At 41.8% G+C, this 24400-nt stretch overlaps 1 protein-coding gene across 1 annotated transcript in view; it reads right to left on the reverse strand.

Moving 5' to 3' along the window:
- Positions 1 to 24400, reverse strand: part of cdh4 (cadherin 4, type 1, R-cadherin (retinal)) — a 135918-nt gene that overhangs the window by 56217 nt on the left and 55301 nt on the right. The window contains exon 3 of the mRNA XM_008298967.1: positions 19930 to 20112. Coding sequence (XP_008297189.1) covers positions 19930 to 20112 — 183 coding nt within the window. The remainder of the gene's footprint in view (positions 1 to 19929; positions 20113 to 24400) is intronic.

Consider the following 24400-nt stretch of genomic DNA (forward strand, 5'->3'; position numbering starts at 1 on the left):
CCCCTCTCTCGCCCAGTGTGACTTTCAGCATGGAGGATTACATTTCTAAGCTTCAACAATCTTCCAAAGTGGACTTTCAAAGTAATGGATATTTTGTCCAGAAGGAGCAGTGCATGGACTTTATTTATAAGTAAAGGTAAGACAGCAATAAGTTGTTTTGTTTTTTTTTTAGAATGAAATGTGCGTTTTGTGGGCTACAGCTTGTATGTGTAAAGAATGCAGATATAAAGCATAACTCATAAACTGCTGCCAATCAAATGGCACAAAAGCTACTCTGTAGAGTGCATATAATTGTAAATCTGATTGTGATGAAGTCAGTGCCTCACCAGCCATGAACCTCACCGCACGTCACTGGTGCAATACATAGTAATTCAACTTTTATAGATGGCAGAGAACGTAAGAAATGACAGCAGTGATGTGAATTTAGTGGTAGGGGGGGTTGAAGGAATTGCTTGTAATTTTTGAAATGGCTTTATTTTCAGTGGCTCAGATGAGAAACTCAGTGTCAAACTCATATCAGCCAACTCCAACAGTTTGTTAGCTTAGCTTTGCATAAAGGCTGTAAAGGCTTTGTGCTACATGGGTTAACCAGCTGGTGGTAAGAGTGCTGTATTTCCCTCCCGAAATAATCCTTTATTCTCTGATCCCCATGCTGTGTCACATTTCTACTCACTGTGGGTTCCTTTTTTTTTTTTTTTTCTAACTTAAACAATATAAAGTCCTGCACCTCTGTGGAAACAGCACAACCATGGATAGAGAAATCATAAATGTCCTCCGTGCAGTATAACAAAGTGCAATGCCATAAATCACAAAAACAAAGAACATTTTAATGTCTTTGACTATTTATTTTATAAATATTGGGTGGGAAAAAAAGTGGCTACAGAGGCTTTATGTCTATAGTGGCTATAGACATTTTATTGCTTAAATGTTTTATATGTTTCCATATTTATCTCTTATCTGATCTGTTTAAACACAACCTACAGTCCAGCCAAAAAGCCCCTAAATTTCTATACAAGTTGTTGTTGTTGTTTGTTACTACAAACTATTTATTTTGGCCAAATTTCTAAACAAAACATCCATCCATTATCTGTACACCCCTTAATCCTCACTAGGGTCGTGGGGGGCTGGAGTCTATCCCAGCTGACTCAGGGTGAAGGCAGGAGACACCCTGGACAGGTCACCAGTCTATCACAGGGCTACACTTAGAGACAGACAACCAAGCACACTCACATTCACACCTACGGACAATTTAGAATCACCAATTAACCTCAACATGTTTTTGGACTTGTGGGAGGAAGCTGGAGAACCCGGAGAGAACCCACGCTGCACGGGGAGAACATGCAAACTCCACGCAGAAAGATCCCGGTGCCCCCACTGGGACGTGAACCAGCCTAAACAAAACAGCTAGAACAAAATGATCTCAATAAAATGTCACAATTTCAAGCTTAAATTTGACAAATCTTTTCTGACTGAGTGACACAATAAAGTTGAGTAGTTCAAGGACTGTTGGAAAGTTGGTTTAATGCATTCTTGCACTAAAAAAAAATAGCATCATTGTGGTGATTTTTGAAAAAATAAAACATACCTTTTAAACCCACCGGCAGGTTTGGGGATTCAAAATGTTGACTTTTAAATAGTACCACATATTATTGCATTGTTATGTGTATTTGTGGCCACAGTTTAGGGCAAGTTAGTAAAGACAAACAATACCTTCAGAAACATGATTCATGACCCTAAGCGACCCTCAAGTTAAATAATCAGTTATATATATATATAATTGGAATGGTGCTATTTCATCTATGGAAATGCAAGTGCTAAAACCTCCCATGCCATTAAGACACGTAACAACTGCATTACCTTTTTGTTTCATTTAATTACACCACCAGAGAATTCAGCCAATAATTATAGAATATGGAGTCTTGCTTCCTGCAGGTTGCATTCAGGAAACTGTCTGTAATTGTCAATCAATGTCTACCAGTGGTAGGCAGTTCAGCTCAGGAGTGACTCTCCCTGCTCAGACTTTTTTTCCTTACAAGTGGTAAAACTAAAAATTCCACAAGTAAAAACTGTAATCAGAGTAAAGTTGGAAACACTGAGATGATTTTGTGCAGCAAAGAAATCGTGTCTGTATGATTGCGGTTGTTGTAAGACTGCAGAATAAGTTTTACCCAATCACATGTCCCTCTGACATGAATACATGATGGATGAGAAATCAACCCGCCGAACCCTGAAACTCACAGGCCGCTTTGAATGAATTGTGATTTTGTGAAAATTGCCAAAAAATGACACCATTTACCAGAGCCAGGAAGTGTAAAAACACAAGTAACCATCAGATTTTTCAATTATATGGCGGTCCTTGAACTAATCATCTGTGTTGTTCCATTCAGTCGAAAACCCCAAAACAATTCTTAGCTTAAAAACAGATTATTTCTTTAAACTTTATGCTGCGTGTCTTATTTAAAATTTGGACAAAAATGAAGCATTTGCTCAAACAAATTCTGTTAAAAAAAAAAAAACAACAACAACAAAAAATTGCAAAACTAAATAATAGTGCTCCTTGGCACAACCATTAAGCCATTAAGGACTCTGTAACCATCAGTCACATCACCAAAATTTAGAATTTAGAGCCATTATTTTGATTGATTGATTGATTGATTGATTGATTGATTGATTGATTGATTGATTGATTGATTGATTGATTGATTGATTGATTGATGTAGTAACACCTGAGGGCACTTTAAAAAATGTTGTACATGTTGATTTCATATTTTCAGATTTTTTTTGTAAAAAAAAGTAATTAAATTTAGCAAGTATGAATCATATAATCAATTTTCCTTAAAAGTACAGAAGACATTTTTGAGTTCTCTCTACCTGTATCCATGGTTGTGCTGTTTCCATCGAGGTGCAGGACTTTATACTGCAGTGACAAATGAGCCCACAGTGAGTAAAAATGTGACGGGACTGAAAAAAACCCAAAACAAAACCCCAAAAAACACCCAGGCTGGGGTTCAGATGGTTAATTACACAGACTGTGCAAAACTTTTGCAAAGCATAAATTACAGTAGTGAATAACTTTTTAAAACATGTATTTTGCTGAGATTATGGGTGGGCTGATGTCATCATGTAATGTGCTGTAAAGCTACAATTATTGACATTATTTATTTATCTGCCGTCTCAGAAATAGTACAGAAAGGCCATTCCCACACCAAAAGACGACAAATCTTTGTTACCTATTTACTATCACACAGATAGATAGATAGATAGATAGATAGATAGATAGATAGATAGATAGATAGATAGATAGATAGATAGATAGATAGATAGATAGATAGATATTGTCATTGTATCAAATATACAATGAGACGAGGGTATGACTGAGAAAAACACAAAATCTGTTTGAGAAGCTGTAACGAGCGCCTGTTTTGCATAATCAATAGACTATCCAAATAGTCAATAAGGTGTTTCAGCTCTAGTCGTCATGCACTTCAAAAGAAACTCTTGTACCCACTATAATCACATCATCTCTTGTCTGACCTCACCCTCGGGTTCTGAATGCAACACTGCGTTGCCTCTTTTTTTTTTTTTTTTTTATTGGGACTGAACCATCACTATGGTTACAAGTCAGAGGGAATAATCACAGTCAAATGGAGAAAAAGGAAGGCTTGACTCTTTTTTTTTTCCCTCTCTATCTTTTTCTTCCCCTCCTATGCAATTTTCCGGGTCTGTGGGGCTGCAGATCATGCATGAAAATGAAATTACTTCATCCGTTCAGCTGTGATGGCGGCTGCTGCATAAAACATTTCTCTGTTTGAACATGATACCCTCTCTCTTAATTTCCAACGTGGTGCTCCCACACCCACAGTGCAGCACTCCGCTGAAGCTTTCACAGCAGCAATTTTCATTTCCTGAGCTCACTTCACACAGGATCCATTTGTGGACCCTGCAGGTTTTTGGGCGTAATGTACAGCATTGTGTAACTTCTATCAATCAGTGCCCTTAGACTGTTCTACTTGGCACACATGTAATCACTGTAGCATGATGGCGATACTGTACGACTAATTACATTTATTATTCACAACGCCCACCATCTGCCAATCAAAGCAGGATAAAATTATGGCATAAATAATAACATAATTTAATCATTCACCCTCATCGTCAGTGTCATCTGTTTGGATAACAGATAGATAATGTGGAGCAGAACAGACGGATTATGCATTTCAGTAATGAGAACGTGCCTGAGAAATCCTCTGTCTTATCTGTGAAGGAGACAAACATGTTAAGGACTCACTGTTCAAAACCGGAAGAAATGAACTGAGGCAAACCACGAAGAATCCCATCTGCTTGAGCTGCAGGGACACCCAAAAAATAAAAAGAGAAGACAAAAAAAAACACACACACACACACAGAGGAAGACAGACAGATTTACCACCCTGCATCTGCTATTTTTACATAAGTATTTCCTGGGCGCATAAGAGGCAGCTTGTAGCCATGTATGTGTGTTTAGTGAAGTGTTTGACAGGTAAGAGATTCTCTGTGTGTGCACCAATGCGTGGATCAAAAGGACCAGCTCAGTTCAATAATTCACAAGGCCGTCAGGTGGGAAACATACTTATGAAATTTTCACCCGCCATGGGTCTGTGATTCTGCATGCGGACATGTGCACGGTTGCGTGGCTGAGAGTGAGTGTGTGTGTGTGTGAGCGTGAGTGTGTGTGTTTCTGTGCAATCTGTCTCTTCACTGGGACTTCAAAGCTGACCGTGTATAGTTGGCACATCCATATAATAGCCCCAAGAGGAGACAAAGGAGCTTTTTACACGTCATGCTGCCTCTGCTTCTATGCCTGCTTAAAATTCCACATCAAGGCCACCTGAGACCAGATGTCACATTTGCTGGTGTCTCTTAATGAAGAGTCTTTATATCAATAAATTGAATAAATGAAGAAGCATGGCTTCTTGGAGTCCTGGGAATCCCATGAGTGACAACTGCTCAATTGAGCCATTTGACTAGAATGCTAATGATGAAAGCTGGGATTTCTGTCCTCCTCCTCCTCCTTGTCTTCTGGCTTTTTCTCTCTCTCTCTTACGGTCTATCCATCGCTATCTTTAACTCTCCCTCTTGCTTCAGCGCCTCCTAGCAGATAGAACGGCTACTAATCACGCTAAAAATAGCAGGGAAAGGCAGATGTAAGGGACTTAACTAGCTGTCTGTCTCCGTCAGATCAGACCAGACATCAGATAAGTGACCTATTTGTAGCTCTTTGAAAGTGATTTCCTTGATTACTGACAACGGCTGGGATCCTGTGGGACAAGCTATCAGCGTGAGAAGAAAGATGGAGAGGGATTGAAGCAGGGAGGCACAGGGAGCCAAAGCATCGGGGGAGTTGGGGGGGAAAATTAGATGAAGAATTAGTGTTCTGCTAAAACTCCTTGGGGGTGACACGAGGCACGCAAACAGATAGAGGGAACGGAATGGAAAGGAATGCATTTCCAGTTATTGAGCATAGCGGCTGGTTGCCTAATTAGCGCGCTGTGAAGTTTCAGTCTGTCCAAATCTGCTTTAATTGATCCAACCCTGTGTGATCACCCTATCTGCATAAATAGTTTGATGCCTACATAAACATGGACTAATTTGGTGTTTATTTGATGGCACTATGCGCTTCACTCATTTACTTCTGGTTCGGCTTACTTCTAGCGAACAAAGCAGCGTTGTGCCGTGACGAGCACATGTGCAGCGCTGCTTCTCCGTCTCTGGCAGTATTCTGCTTCCGAGAAACAACTATCCTTCAACCAGGAAGTCATTAGGACAGTGTGCTGCAGGCGCCCATGGGATCATTAAGGGTTACTGTGTGCTATGGGCTAATGTCACACAATAATGGGAATCTGTGGTTTACACTCTTTGATAGCCTCTTTTATGTCTCATCCGCACTTGATGGTTCAGGCCCGTGTTGCAGTCCTTTGGCTTCGCACATTCCCTTCCCTCTCTTTATTTTATAGCTTTTTATGGGTTTAGTCACCTCACTTTGCCTTCAGGGCACATCAAACACCCCCCACGGGTTAGGAGGGCTCATAAAATCCTCACCTACACTATTATCGGGAGGACAACGCGGCATGTTGTTGCCACTGACGATCACTTTTTTAAAATTGAAACGTTTGATATCTGTCACGAGTGTGGATGAATAAATAAGCGCTTCAGTCAGGTCCTGCCCACTGAACCTGCTACGTAAAGCAAAAATCTGTTTCATTGTCTCCTTTGTGTATCTGATGAGTAGAATTACTTTCATAAAGGCTACTTTGCATTGCAATTATCACAACGCGTGTGTTTTTCCATCTGTGACTCTTCTGACAATGGCTCATGCTCACGCAACTCTTCCTAGCTTCAATGTAGAGATTTACAGACGAAATAAATCATTTTAAATCATCTGAATCTGAACAAAAGTAAACTACATAAATGATGGCACATATGCTGGGACCAGCAGGTCTCCTCTTACAGCATCCTCATAACTAGGTAACCAGTCTTGCCTTTCAACTGTTTACTACTTGCTATATGGCCGGGAGACACAATAAATCCACATGTAGTTTGGTTTTCTAGAGAGCTGCAGCCAAAGTCAGTCTGTGATAGCGTCAGTAGCTTCACTATTTTTTGTTTTCTGTAGTTAAGATTTAGAGATAATACAAGAATTTATATATATATATATATGTCTACATTGCTTGAACCTTTCATTAAATTGTACTTATTGATGGATTTTGAGGGACCTTTGTACACCCTTTATTTCATAGCGGCAGTGAACAGAGACGGTAAATGTGGTGAAAGACAGCAGGGAAAGACATGCAGCAAATGGTCCCCAGCCTGGAATCGAGCCAGTGACCTGCTGCTTAGGGCATCTCAGCCCACATGGTCTGAGCCCCGAGCACTCGGCCAAAGGGCCGCCCTGTTTCTTGAATCTTTATATCTCGAGTGCAAAACAAGTGTTACTCATAGTCCGCTAGACACAATTATGAGAATAAGACCCATTTTGAAAAATACCTGAATTTCCCTTCACATTCTGTACAAGCTAAATGTTCTAGGCCTCAAATGCACTCTAAACAACGTCATATTGTTTTTCCTTCATAACGGCCTATGATTGGTTTCATTTTTTTCCTCTTGCTTTTATATTTAGCTGACATATCTTTTTGGGCTTGTGCTCTGGTAATTTTGCTCCTTCTTATTATCCTAACCCAACAATATATGCTTTAATGTAAAATATGCATGACAGAGCAAACAGTGTGAGAAATAGCACAGTACCGTCTATTTGTTTTGCCTCGTGAGAGTAAATGTCACTAATGGCGTCACAAGTCAGATATTAAAAGACCCACCACACAGCGGTTATTACAGGTTGGTTTGAAGGGTAAGCGTTTGGAAGACGGTTCATTTGCAGGAGATAAATGCAGGAAAGCTGAGGAATGGCGTTTCTATGCTGAGGTGCATTATGGATGAAAATGATGCCAACCAGTCAGGACACAGACATGCTATGGCTGAGCTGTCAACCATAATTAAGACAGCATCTGCCATGCCTTTAATAGAACCTACTTACTGACTGGATGCTTCACATACTGACAAGCCTCGGCTGCCTTTCCTCCTCTCTGCAAGCACCAGTTTACACAGGAAGACATTACAATACGGTAATTTAGTGGTGGTGAAAGCACGGTTTTGAATTCATACTGGTCGAAATTGAAATAATGAGGTGCCGCTTGGAGTCAGGATTAATGCTAAGTATAAGCAGAAAACAATCATAAGATGTTTGACATTGTAAAAACAGCGGTTTAAAGATAACCAAATCTAATTTGCTTTCTCACTCTTAGTGCTTGACTCAAATTTCCCCCAAGTGTGAATGTCCAGTAATTTAAGCAGCAAGCTCACACGTCTCATTTCTATTTACTGCTCCTTTTTACACCGCGGCATGTCCACTTGGGGAATTGCTGGCAAGCTTTTTACTGCTTTTAAAATATGCAGTTTTTCATTTTTTTTTTCCCAGAGCAGATTTGTAGCAGCTCTGACACCTTTAAAGAAAGACAATGACACTGTCATGCTGGAATAGACAGCATATTTTTTCTATCGTGAGCAGTCTGACTTCAGTGTCGCTGCTGGGGTTAAAATATTCTGATCTAACAACAAACCTTTGAACTCATGGGGATGCTGGAATGGCTGCTAACACGAGTTACTGCGAATGGGTGAATTGCTATGTTAAACAGCATTATCAAAAGCATCTGTGCATCTGCGAACTACACAGGCATCCTTGAAAATCGCTGTGTTTGATAATGTCTCATCTTTCCCTGCTGTTATACAGTATCTGTTTTCTCTTTGTTGAACATGAGGGAAATGGCAAAACTACATGCTTTTTAACTTCCTCTTAAATTTCAGTTTTGCATTGCTTTGATCGCTCCTGCTGTGTGCTTGTCACTCTTCAAAGCTGATGTGCCCTGCTTTTGATGGGGGAAGAGGAATTCAAATAGTCTGATAGGCCATCCACACAAACATCCAACAAAATGACATAGGAGGAAATAAGAAAGCGGAGGATGAAAGAAATAGAGAGATGGGCTGACAAAATGGAAACAAAATTTCCAATTAGGGAAAATGTAGGACCTCAAGTTTTTTGCCAGCTTTCAAACTTTCCTTCCTGCAAAATACAATAACAGCCGTACACGTGAGAGTGTGGCGCTAAATGGGGGTAAAACCTGTCAGTTTACCGGCATCATGAGAAGGGAATGGTGCGGATGATTTTAAAAATAGTCACATAGGAGGTCTGTGAGACAGCAGCTGCAGAGAGCACAGGTTTAATATCTCTCAAGTGAGAGCCACTGACAGCCAGTGTCGCACACAGTTATCCCTGATACTCATAAAAAACAGCACACAGGCAGGCGAGTCCATTATGGATCGGAAAACTGAATGGGAAATGAACCAAGCTCCATACAGTTTGGGAATCTGTTTTTGCCCTCAACACGCTCCTTTTCATTTGATGTGCAGCTGCTCTGTCTGCATTTGTGCTGCCGTATCAGTTCGTCTACCTCTTTCTGTCTCTTGCTCTCCGGCACTCCGGTCTTCCATTTCTCCCCGGCGGAAAGGATGCGACGAGAGTCCCATCAATACAAACGAGCAAGAGTCGCCACCTGAGGACGCTTTGTCTACTCTGGTACCGTCACTCAGCCATTCTTCTCCACCGTCTAACACGGTCAATTGAATTGAATCCTTTGAGTTCCTAAGGTTTCCTGAGGTGATGTTTCTGAGAAGTGGATTTTAAGATAATAGTGTATGTTGTTTTTCTTGACAATTTTAGCAAACAAATCTGAAGCCTTTTGGTGGCAGTGTTTTTTTCCCCCCTCCAGAGGAGCTCTTTTAATGTGATGTATAAGAGGAAAAGACAATCCAGTTATAGGTAAGTGTGAAAAGAGCGAAGAAGCTTAGAAGAAAACCTCTGAAAAAGCAGAGGCATTGTCACGTAATATGTCTTTTAATGAAGAGCAGAAAGCATTCTGAATGCCGGCAGCATATCCAATAAATAACCTTCAAATGAAACAGTTTGGTGTTCTTTTAAAAAGCAGATAGGATGTCTTTGGGGGAAGAGATATTTTTTTATCTTTGGTGCACATGGATCATGGATCTGGAGGTGGTTCCACAAATTTTGACTGTGAACTTTTCTGATGTCTCTCTCTTAAACTCAAATACCCTGTGTTTCCATCCTGCATGTCATTCATCATTACCAAGAAAAGAGAAAGAAGTCCCACAGCTTTAACATTTTGTACCAGCTCAAAAATAGATTGGATGCTTTCTCAAGCGCACGCGCAGGCATGCACATGCACATCACTGCCTCCACCTCAAACCATTAGCCAGACAGAGGAATGAAATGCAGGATTGGAAAAAGGAGCAATTAGAGGGAGAACAAATATTAATGGAAGTTAAGAAGTGACTCACAAACCCAATTATAGCATTAGCCAGGCAATTTAGATGAGCTCTGCAAGAGGCGAGAATCCTGTTGAAATGTACCAGCGGTCTCTCTGCATTAACAATGGCATTAATTCCCTGATTCACAGTGAGGGAGAAGAATAGAGCAAATACAGCCATTCTGTCTCCCTTATAAAGGAAATCACATTCCCTAATTCTTGGGAAGGGAATGAAGGAGGCAGAGGTCGACTTACTTGTCTTACCCGCCTAAACAAACCGCAGACCCCTGGAGAGATTCAACTCGTTAAATAGCTCCATTCTCCTACTCTACACGAGGCTTCCCAGAACAGGGATGATAGGTAAACCATATTAGGTCGTCCATGCATTGAGAGATATCACAAGATAATTACAAGTGAAGACATGATTGGCCGCTGGAAGGCTGACTAAAGGGAAAGAACAGAGCACAAAGAAGATATAGATGGAGTTATGGACGGAGGGAGGGAGCTTTCTGCTGCTCCTGCATTTTTCCTCTCCACCTACCTCCATTGTCAAATTGCATCCCTCAACCCAAGCCGCTGCCACATGCTCCCATAGGAGACATGCGGCCATGACAGCCTGGCCAATCAGCAGCACCCTGAGGCCAGTTGAAAGCCCTTCTGGCATGCCTAGGGCTAGCGGCGTCCAACCAATCAGTTGGAGGCCAGGCTTGAAAAGAGGGCCATGCTTGGCTCAGGGAGCTGCCAAGGCTGCCAATGAGCGTCCAGAGGGGAGTTCGAGTGGCTCAGAGGGAGGCTGCCAGAGGGGTCAGAGTGGACGAGGGCAGACTGACAGTTATTTAGTGAGAGGCTGAGCTCTGTGTCACTCACGACAGCACTCAGCCTTTGTACTACTGGGCCGCCTCTAATGGGACTGTCACCTTCTAATTGTCCGACTGGGGATGCCGAGAATGACAAACAGACAAACACTTTCAGTCAGACAACACACACACACACACACACACACACGCACACACACACACACACACAGGCATGAAGCAGCAAACAAAAGCCCACGTGCACAAATGTTTACACGCAAACCATCGTTTTTTTTTTTTTATGCTGCAGGAAATTTGTGTTTCTAATATCCTCAAAAAGCCCAGAATGACTTGACTGGACTGTCCTCACAGCAAAGACCTGGGGCTAATTTATACGTTACACCTGGTGCTGTACAATGTTTTGTAAAGACATGGGGGTGAGATTCTCCTTTATTGCATTAACTGACTCTTGCTGTAACATCAGCAGACATGGTGCAACACTGGCACACAGAGTCATGCCTGTGTCCACCTGAAAAACTGGAAGGATCTCCTTTTAGCTCTTTGGTATCCACCAGATCTAAAATAAAAAAAATAAATAAAACCCCATCTGCCTCTTCAGAAGCTAAATCCAGCTTGTTGCTAACTTTGTCTATCTGTTGTTTGGTTCTGGCTGGAAACAAGAGATTATGAAATGAAAACAGGAGAGATGGAGGCTGAGCTAAAAGATGCTAAAACTATCAGAGAAACTGTGAAGTTAGGTAAGGATTCTCTGTTCTTGTGTACCAGGGTCGGTATAAATATGGATTAGTGAAGCCTTAAAGTTTTTTTTATGGGGTATTTATCTATTTTTTGCGGGCATATCTACAGTACATCCGGGACAATCAAAGAAAACACTAAGAAGAAAGTTAAGCCATACCACTGCATACATCCCTGGACCTAAACTTTGCATTGAAAGTGCCATCTGTATGTTAATTAGTGTAAAAGAGCAGCTTCTAACAGCATGTAGAGGCAGTAAAGAGACCAACATGGAACAATAACAAATGACATGAACAGTCTTTGGCCATCTGCTTGAGCTGAAAACTGCATCGTGCTCTATTGGGAAGACCTGTACCCTCGAAGAGGATGGAAACAAGTGAAGTTTTTTGGCAGTTCTTTCTTTCTTTCTTTCGGAGGTGGGTTAGACAGTCATGAAAAAGTAAACTATGTGGAACAAGATTAAAGGGAACTTTATTCCTGGGGACTGTGTTGTTGTTGTGCATGACTCAGCACCAAGACACTCCTGGATTCTGGGACGCATTCTGTGGATCGTGTCAGGGGAAAAGGGAGTGAGGGGTGTCCTGATTTAAACCAGAGAGACATGTCAACAAACTCTGTTTCCTCCTTGAAGCTGAAAACTAAACAGAATTTCTATCACAGACAGACAGTGCACATACAATGAGAAATAAAAAGCTAAATATTGGACGAGCAGAGTGAGCGATAATGTAGAAATCTTTAACCTCACCTTTACACCGACAGTGTAAAACTGTGGTGTTTGCTGTTTGACTCTATTGTAATTACATAATGTGAAATGTTAAATAGTGTGCTAATAGACTGTTGTGGGGTAATGATTTTGGACAGACAATGTGACTCTTGTGACTCAGAAAGCACTTTGTAAGAAACAGCAGAACCGTAAGATCGAATCACTGCAGCACTTAAAGAGCTTAAACTCAATTAAACCCAACAGTTTTTCCATTTCAGAATAAAACTTAAAAAGTGTTCATTGTCTGAGAGTTCCCCCATACAGTGTGGAGGAAGTAAATTCTCAATTATTACTAATTTACTTTTCATCTAATCAGTGTAACCCTGCCTGGGTCCTGTTAACACAGTCTTTAAACAAGGTACATAACACGTTCTTTTTGGATTGTGAGCACACAACTGTGCAGACATTACAATGTCATCAGAATCGAGCTAACTTGCTCCAACACACACATACATGCTGCACATGTGTTTAAGCTGCTGGGTATAGTTAGAACGATGTTTGTCAAATGAAAGTTTTCTTCTCTAAAAGAATGTTTTGCTTGCGTGGTGGGCACATTGAACCATTAGTTGTTGTTTCAGTGCCTCTGTTTGCTTTTGATAAGATCCCACTAAATGAAGAGTCTGCAGTCACTCTGACTGTAACACATTGAACACCACACTGTATTCTGTTGTATCAGCCACTGGGACTACCATAAAGGACTAGTCAAAATAATGTGCTAAACTAAATCACACTGAGAAGCACTTTAGTAGACCAGTTCACCCAAGACCTTAATTTCCCTACAAGAATGTGGCTGTACATATAGCTACAGTTCTTTTAGGTGTATGGTGAGGATATAGAATCATGCAGAGTAAAAGAAATTGCAAACACAGATATTTCTCTTCAGTCTTTGCACCCCCTTAACTATTCAATTTAAAAATGACCAATGAATGGGTTACAAGTCCAAACCATAGACTGTATAAAAGATGGACGTAGCAACCGGCCCCGAAAAATGAAGCCAACCCGGAAGTGTCAAAAACCTGCAATATCACTACGTCCGCTAGTCCTGGCTCCAAAAAGCCCTGGTTCCCATAGACTTGAATTGGAAAAGAAGTGATCACAGATCACGAAATACTGCATTCCTACAGCTCAGGATTTTTTTAAAATTAGTTTTCATGGTCAAGTCCAGAGATCAGGTGGCCAATCTGAAAATAAATCAATACTGAATTTTTAAAAAATCATCAACATTTTGCGGGGCAGGGGGCGTGGCTGGCTTGATTGACAGTTGGCAGCGACGATGCAGACGAAGCGAGCAGAAGGCGGTAAATGTGGGCGGGCAGAGAGGGCCCGCCTCTCAATCCATCTGACCAATCGCTGCTCCTATGGCTCCGCCCCCCTCTGACGATTTTTGCGTCACTAGCTCCAAAAATCCAAGATGTCAACCAGGAAGTAGCAAAACCCTGGCTTCATTTTCTCAGTGCAGAAACCAACGGGTGACGTCACGGAAGCTACGTCCATCTTTTATACAGTCTATGGTCCAAACCAGTCAATTACGAAACAGTAATGTGGTTTATTATGCAAAGTACAAATTTGAGGCACGTGTACTTTACATGAGTGTTTTCATGACACTTTATATTCATACTCAATACTTCTATCTTAGTGAGAAATAATATACGGTCCCTTTATCTGGCCGCTTTACTTACTAGCTCTTGTTCAAATGCAAACAAAATGAATGAAGAACTTCTAAAATACAGTTTTGTTATAAACTAAACTATCCAACTATAAGGCTGGAATGAATCATTAATTCATCCATTTGTCAACTGAGAATACAGGGCCACTATTTTTCTAATCATTTAAAGTACTTTTAGTGGAATTTCTTACTCATTTCAGAATTACTCAAACACTAGAAAAATAGTCAACAGATTAATTCACACTGAAGATAATCATTATTTGCAGTTAGATAAAAAATGTTTTCAAAATAAGCTCAACCAGCTACAGTAATATCCTGTTTTTGAATCAATGCATGAGAAAGATTAATCTAACAATAAAATATTTGATAGCAGGACAGTTAGAGATGCCAACTTTCTGAGTACAGTTTTTTCTTAATACGTACATTTACTTGGGTAACAGTTTCAATACAGAGTACTTGTACAGTGTGGTACCAGTACGTTACTGCAGTAAAGGATGTGAATACTTCCTCCGCCACTGTCTATATGTGCTTGGGATACTGAATGAGCAGTCTGAAAAGTTTATTTTGCTGTTTTTCTTCCTACAGCATCCCTCAGTGCCTCCGTCAGCAGTGAAGGGACGCGACTACAAGTGCATTCCATCTGCAAACTGGGCTGCAGGGAATAAGTAACTGGTGTGAAAACTACTTTTTTTTAGATGACGAATTCTGTCTAGTGTCAAATTTAGATAAATTGTTTTTTGACTAATATAATGGTGTATGTTTTGTCCCGCTAACTCCTATACCCAAACGTGGAAGCATACCCACACACAGCAGTCACGACGGACTCAATGCATTTCAATGCACCAGGGATGCAATAAAACTGCAGACAAAACAAGCGGATCCAAAAATCACATTACAAACTCATTATGAGTTGTAATGAAATACACAGTGCAATATGAGGGTGTAAATAAACCGTCGTGTTTTCATTTTGGATACTGAGCAAACAACTGTACAGACATTACAGTGTCATCAGAATTGAGCTAACACCCCCCCCCCCACCCACCCCCCCACACACACACACACACACACAAATACATTATATATATTTAAGCTGCTGGCTACAGTTAGGACACCATCAGAAAGCCACAAATTCTTTCTGTTCCGAAAGCAAAAGTCATGCTTTTATTCTGTACACGAATTGTGAGTTTTGTGTACATTTAACCATTTGTTGTTGTTTCTGGGCCTCTGTTTGCTTTTCATAAGATCCTGATAAATGACTAGCCTGTCCGACTGTGACACGTTGAACACCACACTGTATTCTGTTATATCAAACCCCGGGATTATCATAAAGGACTATTCAAAATAATGTGCTAAACTAAATCACACTGAGAAGCACTTTAATGTGCCAGTTCACCCAAGACCTTAATTTTCCTACAAGAATGTGGCTGTATGATAAAGACTGTGCGTTGTACACATAATTACAGTTCGTTTAGCTGTATGGTGAGGATATAGAATCACGCAGAGAGTAAAAGAAACTGCAAACACAGACATTTCTCTTCAGTCTTTCTTTTGGCTCGCGGAAATCTCATATTATTAAAATAACTGTCCACAATGTGCTCAATTATTTCCAGCTCATTGTTCATTTCCGTGTCCTAACTGTGGGTCAGGGAGGGAGCCGGCATTTGAGGCCTGGTTAAATGAAAGGAGGGTCTTTTCTCTCCTATATTCAGACTGCTTTCCATCAGTTTTGCCTCATTGGCCCCAGTGTAGGTGCTGCAGGAGACGGTTGAGATGAGAATGCCACAAATGGCCTGAAACTAATGTTGGCCTCCCTCACCCTGCAGATTTACAGCACTCTCCAAAGACTTTCTATTTTTTCTTTTCTTGTTTTTTTCAATCTCAGCCTTTCCCTCCTTTCTCCCATTCCCCACCCTCAATGCTATTCAGTTCCTCCAAAAAAGAAAAAAAAGGAGTAGTTCTCACCATCCACCTTAGTATCCATTTAACTCTAGCTGTTTTTCAGCCTCTCCGTTTCCACTGCACTTAGATCTGTCACCTCAAATAATTTGACAGGAAAGCTCGGAAGCATATTCCATTTGAGCACAATGGTAAATCAATGCCATCAAAGCCGCACCACTTGTGCTTCTTCATGACTGAACTGCACATGTCAAGGTAAATATGGCCTGCAGTGGAATGGAGCTCTTGCACGGTATCGGTGTGTGAAAGCGGGCATTTTTTTTTCTCCTGTGTTTCAAAAGCAGCTTTTAAAAACTGAAACAGGGTGATGCAATCTCAGGTTGAAGACCGAAGATGAAAGCGGCTTTGGATTACCATCAGCTTACTTACACGATACTGCAAGCGTATGAATTGATTGACTTATTAAAACTGAATCATGTTATTATTTAGAATTAAATCAGAGTGTACTTTGCTTTATACAAGATGTGTAACTGGATCAGTCGGTGCCACTGATTAATCAAATATCCCACCACAGCAGAGGTACATTAGTCAGTCATTGTACTCTGTGTCATGCTGCCAGTTCTTTCTCCACTCTCAGTGAATCAAAGTAAAACCCACCACACACCACTTTGGGCATGTTATTTGCATCATTTGATTGCCGCAAAGTGGTAATTACACACTGAGGGTTAATTGGTCTTTTTTAAACCTGATGAACCTGCTTATGTGAAGACTTGAGAGTAGAAACACAAGAGAAGAAAAACTCAAACAGTCTTCCAGCACAGGAGAGCTATTGTGTCCTGAAATCTGAAGTGTGTAAGCTTTAAAGGTTGTTCTTGGCCACTTCTGAGACCGGCAAGATAAAGCGCAGAATCCCCACTGCTCATTTCCTCGGCTGCCTGTCAGAACGGAGAGCTGTGCTGCAGCGACAGACAAACTCACAGAGCAACAGAGTCGCATCCTCCATGGTGCGCTGCTTTCAGCTATGGCTGAGCGCTGACACACACACACACACACACACACGCATATACAGTATATCTGATAGATGTTCACATACAGAAACGCGCATTGCACACGCAGGCGCACACCCACGTTAACCCGACCTCGACAGTGACACGGCCACACGCACGAAGGAAGCCCTCGAGGTTTAATCCAACCATCCAACATGAAAAGGGGATAAAAGAGGGTCCATTTCTCCAGCAGGGCAGCACAATTTGGTGCCTCCTGTGACACTCCACGGCCCCGCTTTGTGCCTGTTTGTGAGGGTGAGTGTTTCCACGCTTTGGTGGAAAATCTGCCCTCTTGCCGACACATTGGTGAAAGGCGATTTCCGTAATCCGGGAGTGTAAGCCTTGCTGTACAAATGGGCGTGAGGGACTTTGTGTGTGTGTGCGTGTGTGTGTGTGTGTGTGTGTGTCTGTTTGTGTGCGTCAGAAATGCCAGCAAAAAAGCTGCATGTCTGTGTGGGTGACTGATAAGAGGCAGTGAGTGAGGAGAGATTAGAGTCGCAGCAAAGAGCTACAAGAGTGCGACACCTCCATGAGAAACTTGCTTTAGATTTTCCTTATCGTTAATATTCTTTGTTATCTGCTGGTTGTAATTATGAAGTGGTTACATTCATATTTAGTTCAACTTTTCTCTTTTTTTTTTTCTTTCCCTGTTTCGATTGTGAGAATTGTTGAGTTTTACATTTTTGCTGTGACACTGACAGAGTGGTGGCTGAGCTGCAGTGTAAAATTGAATCCTGTTGGGTCCTTGGGGCAGAACAATGCGTGCTACCAACAATGACTACACACTAAGCTTAAACTGGTATTAATAAAACGCGAGACCAGAATACCCTTACCTCATTCAGTCAAGTTATTGACACCTTGTTCTAACTTGACCTCAGCATGTGAAAAATATATAGTTTGTCTGATTCATTTTATATCATCCATCCATCCATTATCTATACACCACTTAATCCTCACTAGGGTCGCGGGGGGCTGGAGTCTATCCCAGCTGACTCAGGGTGAAGGCAGGGGACCCCCTGGACAGGTCACCAGTCTATCACAGGGCTACACTTAGAGACAGACAACCAAGCACACTCACATTCACACCTATGGACGATTTAGAATCCGCCAATTTAGAATCCGACCTTGTTGCTGTGAGGCAACGATGCTAACCACCGAGCCACCGTGCAGCCCCATTCTATATCAATGTTCCCATTATCCTTCATCACAAATTCAGAAACTGGAAAACTAAATATGAAGAACTTCTTAACATCTGACAACACTAATCACATGTAGTGTAATAAAGCAGCAGTGCATTATGATGGAAACCTTTTCGCCGCTATTTTGGTAAAACTGTGCGTTTTTCATTGCCATTCTTTGGATAGAGAGAAATATATAAAAAGTAAGACTTATGGAGAGAGGATATTTTTACTTAACCCTTTCAATCCTAAGCATTTTTTTTTTTTTTGCTCCAGGAATATATTTCCTCACTGTAAGCTAATTTCTTTATTGCAATGTAAGTCTTGCACCACTATGGAAACAGCACAACCAGGAGAAGAAGACAGGACTGTGAAACATTTTCTGTGCAGCATGAAACACTATAATGCCACAAATCTTTTTTTCAAAACAGGAATTAACATGTATTTTCTTTCCCCAGTGCCCACGGATGTGCTCTATACTCTATACATCATGGATATATCATATGTCATGGACACAGCCTGCAGTTCAGCCAAAAAAAATAGAACTAAAAACCTGAATCTTTGTCAAATGACTCTTCCTGTTTCACTGAGGGGTGACGATTTTTGTTTGTTTTATAGAATCTGGATGGAGCAAGTGGCTTATCTTTAATATATTTTCAACTGAGACATGTGGAATAAATTGATTTAGGCTTAGATATGGATAATTTCCCAGACTGAATGGGGTGTCACAGATGAGTAGTTGGAGAACTGTCAGGAAGTTGAAAATCCAACAATCCTTTCTGCTTTTACAGTTTCTGGCTCTGACAAATGACAGATGAACATGCTTTTCAAACCCGATGGTTCAGAGGGTGGAAAAACAACCATACTTATGCGTGGCCCTTAGAATCCTGACAAGCAGCTGGATACATTTGGTTGAGCGGTTAAGACACACATGCTTCGCAGCGTTACTGGTTTGTTACCGCCCAGGCAGTTTTAATTTCTCTCTCTCACTGTTTGTTTTATACTGAAACTGCAAAAATATCAATAAGGGTTGAAAAAAAAAGTTATTAAAAAGTATATCCTGAACCATTTAACAAGAAGATAGATATTAGTGTCATCTTTTAGTCGCTTGGTATATAAAGGACAACTTTGCATATGCAGAGTTCTATATGTAACTTTATAGCTCTAGGGCTACATATACTTTCAATGAAAAAAGCTGAAATATGCTCATTAGCATCCAAAATGATGTATTAATGTGATTCTGCTTTGTTTGCTGCTGCATGATAACTTAATTAAACCCCAGGCTTTTAAAAACATTTCCTTAAACGAACATTAATCCTCAAAAGTGTTTGAGCTTCCCTCATTGAGAGCTGTATGGGTGTTATGATCAATTTAAATAAGCTGTAATCTACAAAGAGATGTGCTGTGATGTGAGAAATAGTCCACCAGCTATATTACAGTAACAGGTGCAGAAATTCTACTGAGAGAGAATGCTCCTGAGTAATCCTTAGATCTATTCTTCTGAGACCAAGCATGAAGTGCATATTTGTGTGCTTTCCAAGCAAGGATTATTCTTTGTCTACCTGTCTGTGGTGCCCAGAGGCACAGCAGACAAATCACCTGGCATCATGACTTAAATCAGAGACAAGAGCAGTGCTTTTCACCTGCTGGGTGTGCTTGATCGAAAATACCAGAATGTTGAGTCTCCTGGCCTCATGGTGATTGTAAGAGATATTACAGCATACTCCCCACTCCTCTCTCTTCCTTGGCCTGAATAAGTATTTTGAAAGAAAGTATGGATTCTAACTTGCTATTCTTTGAATTTTAGCTTTTGTCTGCAAAGACAAGTAGTATGAAAGTTTTGTGGTGCACCAAAGACACGGCGCATCAGGAAAAGATGTTCAGTATTTACTGAAATGATTCAAACTGTCACTCACCCTGACAAGCATGTGAGGGAAGGGTCCTCTGGAGTTTTCAGGCACATTGATAGGTGGAATGACCCAGTCTCTCTTCTGTCGCCTCAGCCCATTGGAAGAGGAACCCCTCTGATGTTTTCGGGGAAACTTGATAACTCGGGGTTGGGACTCCCAGACTCTTGACAGCATTTCTTCAATACCAATCTGGAAAGAAAAAGTCAAATGTATCATATCATGCCACATTTCGCATTGAATAACTTTGTGTTATGCATGTCATCAGTTGAAGAACGTTATTTTGCCATGGCAGGTTGGAAGATGAATCTATAAAGTGTTGTAAAATGACAAGGTATCCCCTTGCTAGAATTGAAACTAAAATGCTGGGTGTCATGCTAACAATAAACTCGATAAACAATTTAGGCGGAGTGTCAGAGGCGAACACAAGGAAACATAAATAAACATTTTTATGAATGCTGCTGCATCACATTTCACGAGGCCCTTGGCAGGACACCTGAGCCTGCCCAAGCCCTCGGCTTCTGCCTAAGAAAGTGAGACTTCCCCCAGGCTACATGGCTGGGTTTGGTCCACAGAGGTGCTCTGCTTTGTCTGCATCCCTGCACACATTTTTCAGATAAACATTTTCCCCTCCCATCCCCATCCTCTTTGTCCCTGCTGAAGACAGGAAAGAAGAAGTTTATCATCACATAAAACAGGTGCTGATAAAATATATGTGTAATAATGAGAGCCGGTTTTTAACGTGTGGATTCTTCATTTCCAAACGTCCTCACTTAAAAATACACAGATGAGCTTCAACATTAAAACCACTGCCAGGTAACATGAATAACATTGATTATCTTTGTACAACGGAACCTGTTCATGGGTACGATGTGTTGGGCACGAAGGGAAGAGTTGATTCTTGAAGTTAATGTGGAAGTTAAAGGAAAAGTGAGCAAACAAAAATGTGAGCAACTTTGTCAAAGGTCAAATTTCGGTAGTGATCCCAGTGTGCAGTGCTTAGTAGCTCCTAAAAGTGTCCAAGGAAGGACAACCAGCAGGCAGCGACAGAGTCACAGACGCCCAAGGGTCCTTGATGAGCGTGGGGAGTGAAGCTGACCCATATGGCCCGACCTCCCAGAGGAGCTACTGTAGCACCAACTGCAGATAACCTTAACGCTGGCTCCGAACACACAGGGTAACAGTGGATGTACGCCGTGGGTATAAGCCTGCCATTGGTTGCTCATTTCAGGCGCCTTTTGCTGTCTCAGTGTTACGGGTTTCAAAACTTCCCTCACTACGGGAAACAACCACCTCCGAGCAGCAATCTATGACACTGAAAATTTCAAATTTTGTCGATGTGGATCATGCAGTAAGGCAGCCCCGCTAGTTTTTTTTTAGTAAATTATCCATTTTAATTACAGTGCTCGTCTCCCTGTGTGCAAATGTTCCCCTAAAACAATTCCAACCGCCCACTGTTTTGAGGCAACGCGGAGGCCTGTATGCTTCGCTCAACTTCGCCCAAGTTGATTGTGACTGGTGTAGACAAAAATACAAAAAGCCGGGGATTATAGGGATTTTTCTGCTGTGAAATCTGAGGTTCTGGCATTTATATAGATGTTGTTTTGACATGTGCATAAACAGTCTTTCTTATGAGGGGCCGTAACGGACAAAATGCATTTTTACCTCTTACATACTCTTCTACTATAATCACCTGCACATATAAAATCAACTCTCACATAAACACACAAGCAACATCTCACATACAAACTAGTGAAAAAGGCACATACATACTACTAAAAGCCCACACATATACACAAGTCAACCTATATGCACTTAAATGGGTGAAAACAGTCATGTATGTGAGAGGTTACATATGTGTATGTGTGAGCATAAAGCAGTACGAATGAGAGGTCATATATGTGTATTCGTGAGCTGACACTAGTCAGAATGGGAACTCTGACGTATGTGTGTGAGAGGTAATAATGTCCCAGAAGAGGCGGTGCTACAACCCGGAGTGCCCAGAGCGCATGCGTGGATCAGGCTGGACGTAATTGACTAACGTTGAGAGGTAAAAATGCATTTTGTCCTATATGGCCCCTCATATTATGGTATGTGTGAGGAGAACGTATGTGTGTGAGAGGTGGATGTATGTGTATATGAGGAAAATGCATGTGTGTAAGAGTCCAAATATGTGTGTGTAAGAGGAGGATTTATGTGTGTGTGAGGAGAATATATGCAAGCAAGAGTTAAAATGTGTGCATGTGTGAGTGTGAGAATGAATCATGGCCTATACGGCCCCCTCACACTCATACACACCTTCATGGCAACGATGACCTCTTTCATCATGACAATGTGCCTAATCAAGCATCTCTGGGATGTGCTAGAAAAACTCCATTACTTCTGCTGCTGCTAAGGACACCTCTGGACACCTTCAGAGGTTTGTGGTCTCATGGTAGCATGAGGGGGACCAACACAGTATTGTGCAGGTGGTTTTAATGTTGTGGCTCATCAGTGTTTTAAGTGAGGAAGTGAGGAATCCAACAGAAAAATCAGTGTATGTTCTCGTTCATATTTTTGATGTACCTTTGAAGTCTGATGTAGGGATGTATGGATTTATATACAGCCTCCCTGTGCACCCCGTGCGCTGCCTCCCCCCCCCCCAGCAATAGCTGCAGAGAGAAGATTGCGTCCTTACTCATCTTGCCTGGTGAAATAAGGGTTAGAAGGTGTGTAAAAGACTGAGTGTTTTTCCTCGATCCTCTACGGTGTCCTCCTGTGTAAGATGGTTGTATTGCTGTAATCCACCTAATCCTATTGTTGTCTCTTCGCCCTACGTACACACACACACACATTCGCTGGCAGTGTGCCGCTGTCACCTGAAGCACAGTAGAAACCCTCCCGCTCTTCCCCACCTGGAACACACACGAGCAGCCGCCGAAACGTTCGCCACGCCAAACGCGGGGCCGGCAAATTCATCCTATCAATATACACCTGCCTCGCCTGTGAGAGACTGTAAGCTAAACCTGAGCAAAAAACGCTGTGAATAATTTTCATCTTTTGTTTTAACTCTCCGCACATTCGCGGCACGGAGACATTGGACGGCGAGCGGGTCTCTGGACGGCCTGGGCGGCGGGAGCGCGAAGCAGAGGCGAGCGGGCGGATGGTTAGAGGACAGAAAGAGGAACGAGGGGACCAGATGTGTTTCCCAGATAAGGCGGCTCTCGTTCCAGCTCCACTCATCCAAAACACTCACAGGTACCAACTGGCTCGTAGGGGAGGCAGGGTGTGCCAGTCCCCTCCACAGGATGCAGGTGGAATTAGTCTCTGTTGGTGAATTTGTGTTTTCTACGCTTGTGTATGTGTGTGTATTTGCAAAGGTTCATTTGGAAACAAAGACAAAACAACGGAAAACAAACAAGCATGTGGAAATAACAAACGAGGAAACAGAGGAAAAACAACACTTTTTTTCTGGCCAATGATAATGAATCATCAGGAGAGTGTATGTCAGCGCATGTGGACAGCTATGACACACATCGTGCCAGAACGCTGTTCGGCCTCAGCTATGCTCAGTCCAGTGTGCTGCTCCTATCATTAAGTCTTTATCTTGCCTTTCCCGGCTATCAGCGGAAAAACACGATGAATGAATAGATGCTCTATACTGCAATCTGCCTGCTGACGAAGGCCCGATGATTGAAGCGTTCAGCTGGTCAGGACCCAGCATTCCTTTGGAAGAAATGATGGTCAGGCAGAAAGACCGACATCGAAAAGCAGATATCCTTTATTGTGAGTCTGCTTGTGGATGATATCAGCATAGTGGCCGCATGTGACTGTCACGTTCAAACAGCATGGCAGATGACAGACTGTTGGCATTGTGACAGGACCAGAATAACAAAGAAAGAAAGAAAAAACTGGAACAAGCTCTCAGTGGGCTTCCAGGAAACTAGGTGCTTATTAGGGTTTAGGGAGTTTTTTTTCTGTGTGTTTGAATACAGTATGTGCATGTGTAGTGGGTTCAGTCACGCTTGTGTGCGCATGTGGGAAATCATGTGCCTTGATGCAAGCATGTGTGCATATGTACAAAAGTGTAAAAAAAATAATGCATGAACATATGTGAACTTGCCTGTGTGTCTGCGTGCCCCAGTGTGTGTGTGCATGTGCGTGAATACATGACAAGGAGTCAGTTAGTGTGTCCCCGATGTGCCGGGGGCTCCTGAAACCCAAAGGCAGGCAGGGCCAGCTGGCAGCTCTCTGCTCCCAGGCATGCTGCACATTGCTGGGGCATTCTTTAGGCCTGCAGTCCCCGAGCCCTGGAGCTGACATCTGGAGGTTATCAGTCTGACAAACAGACAGAGCAATACAATAAGTGTGTGTGTGTTCACTGGCCATTATGTGTTCAGTGTGGCTCTGAACATGTTTGATTCGGGTCTTTTGATTTCATTCTTTTATGTCTTTACAGCCACAGATCCCTTTCCTTGTTCATTGTGATAATAATAATAAT

This window comes from Stegastes partitus, unplaced genomic scaffold (assembly GCF_000690725.1).
Source record: "Stegastes partitus isolate 25-593 unplaced genomic scaffold, Stegastes_partitus-1.0.2 Scaffold1364, whole genome shotgun sequence".
NCBI lineage: Eukaryota > Metazoa > Chordata > Actinopteri > Pomacentridae > Stegastes > Stegastes partitus.